This window comes from Anastrepha ludens, chromosome X (assembly GCF_028408465.1).
Source record: "Anastrepha ludens isolate Willacy chromosome X, idAnaLude1.1, whole genome shotgun sequence".
NCBI classification, from domain to species: Eukaryota; Metazoa; Arthropoda; class Insecta; order Diptera; family Tephritidae; genus Anastrepha; species Anastrepha ludens.
This window is the reverse complement of record NC_071503.1, coordinates 98,174,814-98,186,264: the sequence shown is the minus strand read 5'-3', so window position 1 is coordinate 98,186,264 and position 11,451 is coordinate 98,174,814. Positions and strand designations below refer to the sequence as shown.

At 36.6% G+C, this 11,451-nt stretch overlaps 1 protein-coding gene across 1 annotated transcript; it reads left to right on the top strand.

Moving 5' to 3' along the window:
• The first annotated feature begins 4,218 nt into the window (after positions 1–4,218).
• On the top strand, positions 4,219–8,459 carry LOC128869560 (uncharacterized). The gene is made up of 2 exons (XM_054112138.1): positions 4,219–7,906; positions 7,969–8,459. The coding sequence occupies exon 1, from the start codon at positions 4,481–4,483 to the stop codon at positions 7,166–7,168; it is 2,688 nt and encodes an 895-aa protein (XP_053968113.1). The 5' UTR covers positions 4,219–4,480; the 3' UTR covers positions 7,169–7,906; positions 7,969–8,459.
• The last annotated feature ends 2,992 nt before the right edge of the window (positions 8,460–11,451 follow it).

Sequence of the window (11,451 nt, the reverse complement as noted above, 5' to 3'; positions counted from 1 at the left end):
TGTGAGGTCATTTTATAATGTATTTTCAGCATTAAAGTTACTTTGATTTTAAATGTTGGCGAATATAATAAATATTCAAATCATTTCAATCATTTAAGTTTGTCCGAAAATATAAATTGGATACATTTTCGTTAATCAAAGGAAAATAGAAATGCACAAGCAAACTCCTTGCAAAATGCCGGCGGCTTTTCGTCAATTTGATTTCCTACAGAAGCCAAAAACTGTGCAGAGCCAATATACTAAAGGGAGAAGACGCTGTAATCAGCTCTGTTAAAAGTTTCGAAACCGAAAATTTTTGGGACTTCAGCCAGCTGGACACCATTTTTGCCGTATGTTTAGGGTCATTGTTGAAAAATAACCTTTTCAACAGCAAGACCGGTTTTTTGGATGGCAGCAGGCAAATTTTCTTGTAAGATCGTCAAGTACTGCTCCTTTTTCCATTGCAAGTGATGCACCCCCAAACCATTATGTTGCCACCACCATGCTTCACGGTTTCTTTCACGCTTGACTTTGTTAACTGCTGGGGATCTTTTGACCAAAACCATGAACAGCCATCCGATTCAAATCGGTTGATTTTTGTTTCTTCTGACCATATCACCTGTAAAAAATAAAAATATCCATTAAATGATATTAATTACTGAAGCTTTACTGCTTAGTACCTGCTGCCAATCTGCATTAGTCCAACCGGTGTGTACTTCAGCAAACTTTTTTCTGCTCATTATGTTTTTTTTTGAAAGCAGCGGTTTTTTTCTTCTTTTCTGCAGCTTTCAATCCTAATTTTTTCAAATTTCTTCTCGCTGTCCATTTGCTGACTTTCAAATTCATTGTCTGAATGCCTTCTGACGGTGTCTTTACGCTACTGCTTGTAACTAATTTAGCCAAATGCCGGCTTTCCGGCTCCGTCATTTTTTGTGGACGCCCAGGATTTTGCTTAACTTGCAATAAATCATGTTTTTTTTTAAGTCTTTGCACTGTGGTGTGACTAACTTTGAATTTTTGGGCACATTCTCGAATAGACAGTAAGCGGTACATAATTGGAACATTTGTGTTTTTTTTCAGCTCTTCCAATGAGTAGTTGTTGTTGTTAGATTTTAACCGTTATTGTCTCATTTGAAAGCTTACACACTAATTATATAATACACTAGCAAACCCGGCCCCCTTCGCTGGGCACACTAAAATAGAATAGATATGGTTTAGAACAGAAAATATATGATTTTCGTATTATTTATTTCTTTATTCTTTATTCAAGCGCTTTGGCATAAACAATATTTTTTGTTTTTCTATTTGTTTTTGAGTAAATATAAAATATAAATTGAAAGAAGATTGTTTTTAAATTTCAAATCAACGCATATGAATAAACAATCGTCTTTTTTCCTGATCATCCATGAATTTTTCGTTTCAATTTATATGTTTTATTAAGCATTGGAGCTTTTTTAACCATTATCCATTTATATTTTTCAAAAAAAAAAAAACGAAAAAAATTTTTTTTTCACGAACACATAATTTCATTCGGATTTCACATTAAATTCTCAAATTTCGTAAGAAATTATTCACTGTTCCAAAATCCACTCCAAAAAAATTCACAAACAATTTTTATATGTTGCACTTACGTTTTTTCCTTATGGCATCCAAATCAGAAAGAAATATTGACCCATTGTAACTCACACTGTCAATTTGACAGTTCAGTTCCGCCCCAAGCGTTAAAAAAGTAAGCGACATTATGGCTGGTTCAAAAGAACGCTGTACCGTTGCCAGTGCTCCAACCAAACTTTACGAAACCCATTTTCAATACTTACTTAACAATGTGTGTAAGTTTGGTTTAATTCGGTGCAAAGACACGGCGGGTCCACGTTTTGGCATATATTTCCAGACCCTAGTCATCAATAGGTATGAAAATTACCCCGCATTAAAGAACTTATCAACAGCTTTCATTTGATACCCATATTGTACATACACAACCAAAGGTTACCCGGGTCCACGTTTTGACCTATATCTCGAGACCCCAGTCACGGACCGGTATGAAAAATACTCTGTACTAAAGCATTCGCTAACAGCTTCAATTTGATATCCATATTGTACAAAAACATTCTAGGGTCCACGTTTTGGTCTCTATCTCGAGACCCTAGTCACGGAGCGGCATGAAAAATACTCTGTACTAAAGCATTCACCAACAGCTTCAATTTGATACCCATATTGTACATACACATCCGAAGGTTACCCGGGTACACGTTTTGACCTATATCTCGAGCCCTATCCACCAATAGGTATCCAAACTATACGGTAACCATCTTCAATACCTTCTTAACAATGTGGGTAAGTTTGGTTTAATTCGGTGCAGACGCGGCCGGTTAGCGAACACACACAAAAAGTTGACTTTATTTTATATATATGATTTTTTTCAGTTTGTGTCCGAAAAATCCAAATATCTTACGGAACCCAATTTTTTTCCAAAATAAAATGTAATCCGTGTTACTCGTGGATGCTGTAGCTTTCGAATGGTGAAAGAATTTTTAAAATCGGTCCAGTAGTTTTTGAGCCTATTCGTTACAAACAAACAAACAAACAAACAAACAAACAAAGTTTTCCTCTTTATAATATTAGTATAGATGTACAATTGCATTCAAAAAAATAAACAAGTTTGTTTGCGTAGATATGGTACTAAACGTAACTTATGTTATTTATGTTCCATTTTTGCACCTTACGGTAAATATAATATATAAGTTATCGTCCGGGAAATTGGACGATGGAAAAAAAACACAAGTTTTCTTGATCGAAAGACCTTTATTCTTCAAATTCCAACTTACAACTCAAAGCTTAATACTAAATCTGTCCTTAATATAGCTTATTTCTACTTATGTCAGCATTTTTGACAATTGATTTACATCGGCGCATGCCGGATGTTTATTGCTTAAACTAATATTTATTGATAAAGCTAATTTCGCTGATCGAAGTGTCAGTATATTTGGATATTGAGATTTTTATTGCTAAAGCTAGTTTCAGCATTTTTTACAATTGCTTTACATCGGCGCATGGCGGATGTTTATTACTTAAACTAATATTTATTGATAAAGCTAATTTTGCTGATCGAAGTGTCAGTATATTTGGATATTGAGATTTTTATTGCTAAAGCTAGTTTCAGCATTTTTTACAATTGCTTTACATCGGCGCATGGCGGATGTTTATTGCTTACATTGTTGCGTTTGTTTATTCTGCATCTGGGATGTCGCAATTGCATTACGGGTGTGGGTATAACTTAAGGGGTAACACCACTGTAGAAATTTCAAAAAATTGATTTTTTTTTTATAAGCTTAAAAAATTCTTTGAACCTTTTAAAATACAGCACAAAAAGTTTTATACGTTACCGAAGTTTATTTCATAAATATTTGAAGCTTTTAACCAAGCATTAGTGACTGCTACCTAACGACTTCTCCAAATTTCCAAACTTTAAACGCGTTTTTCTCAAAACACGTTTTCTGAAATTGGCACGCATCATAACTCTAACAATTTTAAATATTTTTAATCAGGTTTTTCACTACGTCTGTATAATAACCTTCTTAAGAGAAGAGCGTAGGGGATTTTCGATAGATTAATTTAAACGATTGTTATAATTATTTAAGTGCCGTTTTTTTAGCCCAAAATAGAGTTTTTTCCTTCAAATGCTTGCTAATTCCAGAAAAATAAATATTTTTTAAATCCCCTACGTGTTTCTCTAGCTATTCTTATCTAGATTAAAAAAAAAAGTTTCTTTGTTCCAGATTAAAATTTGCACCCTCTGTGCTGCGTGCCGCGGAGCTCCTTCAAGAGAAACCACATTACAAAAATTTCTCCAATGCCGCCATTTTGTAAAATTTTTCGATCAAACTTTGTAGTTTTGTATTTTAGTATATAAGTAATAACTTCCCAAATCAGAGTGTTTGTTTTCCCTTTCCTTCTATACAAAAAAATTCTTTAAAAATCGTGTTTATTTTACGCGTGTACAGTGGTGTTACCCCTTAAGTGGTGCTAACTTATACATGCGCGCCGCCTTCTCTCAGTTGATACAAACAAACATTAGCATGCAAGCACATACGTACATACAGATGTGTGCACATACATATTTCTCTTATGTATCACTATGTTGTGCCGGTACATAGAAATTGATGTAATTATCATGAACTGACTAACAGTTGGTTTTTTATTTCTGTTATTCTATGGAATCCGTTCTTCGTTCTGTTCTGCATAAATATTTCACACAGCAAGTAAGTTAAGTCAGTCTTGTACAAACATTTGGAAATAAAAAGTCGATTATAAAAGGCAAAGGAATCGTTTCTTTTCACATAACGCTACTAAAAAGGCTTAGCTAGCTCAAACATTGGTAACCCCGACGTGATAATATAACGCGATTTTCCGGTATTTAAAGTCGTTATTAAAACCGTACAGTTGTGCCTGCCGCGCACTGATATAATTTTGACTCTCGTTTGCCAACGTCTAATTCTTCGTCATGCAAGGGGAAGATATAGATCGAGCAGCCTTTCTAAGACTGAAAACCAAGGGTATTTTCAACAGATGGGAGCGTTTAATCAAAGAGTTGGACTCAGACAAGCTGCACAGTATGGACGAGTACAGTATTTCGTCAACGCTAGAATCTCTGGTCGAATTGAAATCCAACTTTTCTGTCGCACATACAAGCTTAGAGGAATTAGATTTTGACTCCATAGCCAGCGATTTGCCAAGCCATTTTGATGCTGCTCTAATTAACCTTAGGGCGAGCTTGCAACGCGAGATAGGTAAACGTAGTACCTCTCAACATTGCTCCACGCTCAGGATGAACTCCAGTGAAGCCCAATCGATCGTCGTGAACGCCAATAGTTCACGTCTACCATTGCTAACGCTGCCTCAATTTTGTGGGGCCTACACTGAGTGGACAAATTTCTATTCGATGTTCACGTCAATTATCGACAAGGACAGTGACCTCACAAACATCGACAAACTACAACATTTGTGTTCCTGTTTGAGTGGCGCTGCCCTCGACACCGTGCGCTCACTGGAAATAAGCAATGATAATTATAAAACTGCTTTAGAACTTTTACAGAAGCGCTTCGATAACAAACGTCTTATATTTCAGGCACACGTCAGGGAGATATTTGGGCTGAGCAAGGTGGATTCAAACGTAAGCATGCTCCGAAAGCTGACAGACAAGGTCACTTCACACATTCGTGCATTACAGTCGCTCGCATCTAACGAGAAAATTGCAGACTGCATCATCGTACAAATGATTCTCCAGAAACTTGACAAAACGACGCAGGCCAAATGGGAGGAAACCTCTTCAATCAGCGAGCTGCCATCCTGGGATCAATTGACTGCATTCTTGGAAAGGCGCTGCCGAATGCTTGAGAATGTTGAGCATGCTGTCCAAGCACAGACTGGTCAGGCGTTAAGGCATAGCAAAAACGACAGTATTAGTCAAAGGAAAACGTTTGTCGCCTCCAAAGGCTCAATACGTGTTTGTGTATTTTGTGGATCACGGGAGCATGCAATTTATAGTTGTCAACTTTTCGCAAATTTGGATCCGAACTCGCGCCTGGGGGAAGTTAAGAAGCTTGCACTTTGTCTTAATTGCCTCAAGGCTGGCCATCGAATGCGGGACTGCAAATCCGGACTGCAAATCCTGGCAGGTGCGGCACAGTCGAAACACCACACGCTCCTGCATTTTAACCGCTCAACTGCTTCGTTGACCGATAGTCAAGCCGATGCCACTGCAGTCATTTTTGTAAAAATACGTGCTGGAATCTTCGTGTCCTGTCGCGCTCTTTTGGATTCTGGTTCCCAGTTACACTTCGTCACAACTCGCTTCGCAAATCAGCTTCAGCTATTCAAAACAAAAGCTTCTGCTACAGTCTCTGGAATTGGAGATGCCAACTTCCCAACGGAAGGTTACTCACTCGATCTCGTACTTAAGTCGCGGATTTCAGATTTTTCAACAAGCATCACTGCCCTTGTTGTGAGAACCATCACCGACAATCAGCCTGGCTGCTCCGTGAGCACCAGCGAGTGGAATGTTCCGTCGAATATACCACTAGCCGATCCTGGGTTCAACTTACCACAGCGTATTGATCTGCTCATCGGAACAGGACTGTTCTTCGATCTACTTTGTGTGGGTCAGATACGCTTAGGATCTGGTTTACCACTACTTCAGAAAACTCGTCTCGGATGGGTGCTATCTGGAGGTGGGCAACAAACTCCAAACCTGTCATCATTCGTCGTGAGGCAGAAATCCTCGAGTGGTCTCATTCCCAGCACTCGGCTGGACTATTTAGTACGTCGGTTTTGGGAGATCGAGCACATTTTCGAACCGATCTCTAAGGCCTCCCAAGAAGATCTCGGCTGCGAGGCCCACTTCCAGGGAAATTATTTTCGATTGCCATCAGGTGAATACTCTGTTCGTCTGCCCATAAAACGCAGCATGGATGCCCTAGGAGACTCCTATTTACAAGCTCGTCAACGCTTTCAAGGTCTGGAACGAAAAATCGCCCGTAACCCTGATCTAAAGGCAGAATACAGTAGGTTTATTCAGGAATATCTGGATCTCAACCACATGTCGCTGGTTTCCAACGAGGTTGTACAACAATGCAATTACTTCCTGCCACATCATTGCGTTATCAAGGATGACAGTAGTACAACAAAATTGATGGTGGTTTTTGATGGATCTGCAACCACTACCTCAGGTTTTTCGTTAAATGACCTACTCATTGCAGGCCCAACTATTCAACCGAAGCTTTTTCATATTCTTATTAGATTTCGTACTTTTCCTATAGCACTTACTGCAGACATCTGTAAGATGTATAGGTGTGTTCGCGTCACTCCACCGGACAACATGCTCCAATGTATTTTGTGGCGAGAATCTCCACAAGAAGACTTTCGCTTCTATAAGCTCGACACGGTGACGTATGGAACTAAGCCTGCAGCGTTTCTAGCCATCCGCGCCATGCACCAACTCGCAGCAGACGAATCCGCGACTTATCCCATTGGAGCAGAAACGGTACTTCGGGACTTCTATGTAGATGACCTGATAACTGGGGGCGATTCAATGGCAGAAGTACTCAACATTAAACTGCAAACAACTAGCCTCCTTACCCGAGGAAGCTTCAAGTTACGCAAATGGTGCTCTAATAGTCCCGAAATCCTTTGAGATATTACTGCCGTAGACAAGGAAAAGTTTCTTAAGTTTGACGATGGCAGTGACATCACCATAGCACAGGGGCTTGTCTGGTTCCCGCACAAGGACAAATTGCTATTTTCATTTGTACCACAAAGAGAATTCGGAAAAAACTCCAAACGCTCTGCTTTATCTACACTAACTAGATGTTACGATCCCCTTGGACTAATGGGGCCCACGCTGACCAAGGCGAAGATTCTTCTGCAACGAATGTGGAGAGATAAGCTCGAGTGGGATGAGAGTCTGCCACAATCTTTAGACACTGCTTGGTCTGCTTTTTGCACTGGATTTGCAGACATGCAGTATCTATCATTTCCTCGTTACGTTTTTCAGTCTGAAGCTATTAGAGAAATCCATGCATTTTGCGATGCAAGCCTTGAAGCTTATGGGACTTGTGTTTACACGCGATCAACCAAGGACAACAAAATACAATTATTAAATCATAACATAAGTAAATAATAAATTGAACTAAATACATTTTTTTTGTTTTTTAGGTTACCACATCTTAGATAATGCACCGTGCCATCCAGAACAAAAGTTATTAAAAACAGAATGTGGCTCAATTTTCGTTTTATAATATATATGCCACCAAATGTAACGCCCCATCTCCAGCCAAATGGACCTCTCAGTGTGTTAAGACAGCAGATAGTTGCACAACAACATTCCGAATTTGAAGAATTACTCAATTTAACTGAAACTGCATTTCCACAGGTAAAAAACACAATAATTACAGCTACACGTGCACTTAACATGCCATAATTTTTTTATTTCAGTCAAACCTAAGTGTCAACGAACTAAGAATATGGACAGGAATAGATGACAATTGCGCTAATGGTACTGAGGGCGTTATCGATGATGTTAATCAACCTGTTGAGGCATCTGATGAGGATGAGCATGGTGCAATAACCGGCGACAAGTGTACAATAGAGGCAACTGAAACCATTAAAATTTTTGACAAAGCAATCCATTGGACCGAACACAATACCAACTCGCTCGAACGCATCATTTTTCTTAACTATATCAAGGATATTGCAGTGAAAAAATCACTGGAAGCTAAGAAAAAACAAAGTACAATATTGGACTTCTTTAAATAATATGTTAATATTATATGAAATAAATACACTCACTGCACAAACTATGTACCTCTACCTTACATACAACAGTATTAATAAAATATTTATAATCCCAACACTTCTGTACATGTATAATTTCAATCTCAATTGAAGGGAAAGTCTGGGTTGAGGGAAATAGCCCTTGCACGAATTAGTTCCCTCAACCCCGAGTCTACTGTAGTTATAAATCTACAAAACAGAGTAAGACTAGTTAAGGAAGAGTTAATAAATATTCAAAATGGGATCGAATGGGCGAAGCTTGGAATTGTTAACCCATTAATATTATATAAAAAAGAAATTAAAACTGCTACAAGTAAAATTGGAGAAGAAAATATTGTTTTTATGAGCCCCGAAGAGGCACTCCAATTTGCCAAAGTATCTGTCTTATACAATACTAATAAAAAAATATTTTATTTGGTTAAGATTCCCTTCACAAAAAAGGAAACCTATGAAAACATAATTTTAAGACTAGTAAAAAGAAAAAACTCTGTAATTAATTTTGAATTTAAGCAGATTTTAAAAAACGGCAACACTATATATGGTATAATAAATGATTGTGAAAAATATAATGATATAATAATTTGTAAAGAAAACCAAATAAGGAACATTTCAAATACCAAATGTATTCCTAATCTTATAAGCAGTCAAAATTCTACATGCGTGACGAGCAACAATCATTATATCCCATTAATCGAAGAGATCGAGTCAGAGGTTATCCTGGTAAATGATTGCTACACAGCTATTTATGTTGATAAAACGCGGAGAAATATATCTGGAACACTTCTTATTAAATTTCATAACAGCACTATTAAAATTAACAATAGGACCTTTAGTAATACAGATGCCTCACCTTTACAAATCATTCCCGCATTAATGCAGCCCGTTCCTTTTGAACGCGACCATATTAATTTCTTATCACTTGAAGCTCTTAACGAATTACAGATTAATAATACGGAAGTAATTTCAACTATTCAGAAACATTTGAAAAGTGGAGGATGGTCAATCTCTGTTATCTTCTTCTTCTTCTATAGTATTATTTTAAAACATGGCGCTTATTCTGACTAAACTACAATATGTACAGATATGAAATATATAGCAAAAGAAAGGGTTTGATGAGCATATTTCCGGAAAATTATAAAAATTAAAATTGGTTAATTTGTTCATGAAATATTTGCGTGTAAAGTTATCAAAATTTTCATATTGATAACAGCGATGTCTATGCAAAGCGGGATGACACACAAATATACGCATATATATGAGTACGATTGCTTTGTTTAGATCTCTTTCTAATGAGCACAGCATTGTATACATTTGGATTCTCAATAATTGTTTTGTTTTGTTCTCTTTACTAATAAATATGTATTCATGAACATAGTCCCAACGGGTGCTGCGAATTTTTCTTCAAAATTTTGTTGTGATGGCAATAATTGGTATGAATTGCCAATTGACTTGAAATTTGTCAATTCACTTAAAACAACGGTAACAGTGCAAATTAGAAAGAGTTTTGGACAGACGCAAAATAGAATTTATTTTAAGAAAAAAGTACATCCATATTTAATTTTAAAATATGCCTAGAGGACGACCAAGAAGAGTTCGTAGAAGAGTTCCTACTTTAAGTGGAGGAATAGAGCAGGTAAGTAAGTGATAAATGTTTGAAACGTCACGTATTGGATATGATTGGTAGAAGCATCCACTTTTGTTTTCGTTCATATATGGTACAATTGAACTACAATATATAAACGTATGTATGTATTTAAAAATTTTGTGTGCGTTTGATCCTTTTTGCAAAACTCAGAATTTTAAATAGTTTTAAAAAATGAGGAGAGAGAGACAAATTAGTTATTTATTTGATACTATTTCAAAGGTAAACTGTATTTGGGCTATTCTCAGACAAATTTTATAGTAATAGACGATGCCCAACGCCATTTAAAAGAACACTATTACCCATCAAATCAACGAACTTTTTGACACAGATATACATTTTTAAGTGATTTTTTTTTCTTTGTATTGTATTCTATGTGTGTACATGTATATTTTTTTGTATGCAGCCATTATAAAATCATATATGAATATGAACTTTGAAAATTTTTTTTACCATTCTTCTTAAAAATTTTTAAAACGTAAAGATCTGTGGAAAAAAAATTTTTACTTTTGCAAATCCAAGAAATTTTACGAATGGCAAAAAAAAAAAGTGTATAATTGTGTTGGTGAATGGCACACGACTTATCATAAAACAAATGCATCCGAATGGTTTGCACGCGGAAGTGTTATGCGGAGAGGCTTAGGGAAGACGAGGCAATAGTATAAATTTGCAGCCGAGCGAAACCACACTTCCTGTTAGGTTGAAGCGCCGCCAATTTCCCACTACAATAGCCTTCGCCATAACAATAAATAAGGCCCAGGGGCAAACATTATCAAAGGTGAGCCTTCATTTAAAGGAGGATTGCTTTGCTCACGGCCAACTTTATGTTGCGTTAAGCCGGGTTAGATCCTGGAAAAATATACGAGTTCAAATGGGCAATACCGAAAACTTGACGTTGAATGTAGTTTATAATGAAGTAATTTAAAAACAAAAATGTTATATGCATAAGTTCTTACATATTACATATGAATAAAAATATACGCTTTTCTAATCATCATAACTTTTAATATATAAAAGTGTCACATATGCTGTTTACTTTCCGTGGGAAAAAAGCCCACCCGATTTTCGGGGGTTACATACTAGTCCTTAATATAATTATCATTTCCATAGTATGCTTACGATTTTTGTTTAAAAATACACAAAAAATAATTGTTTGGGAATCTCAAATTCCACACACGAATAACGAGCCTCATGCGACAATTAGTGTGCAACATTGTGCTGAATCCCGTAAACCAATAGCATTAGAAACTCCTATCAAACCACCAAGATTGAATAATATTCCGTTTTTTTTAATGATTGAGGACAATCAATTTAAGAAGGGAGGAGTTAATAACTAACATATTTATTTTAATAAAGTTCAATCCCCCTTGTCGCAATTTATTGCTGACACATTTCCGTAGTTAATAAAGTTAATAAATTTATTGTAATAAAGTTCAATTCCCCCTGTCGCTGTTGCTGACACATTTCCGTTTGTGCCAAATTTAATCATTTACCTTTCTCAC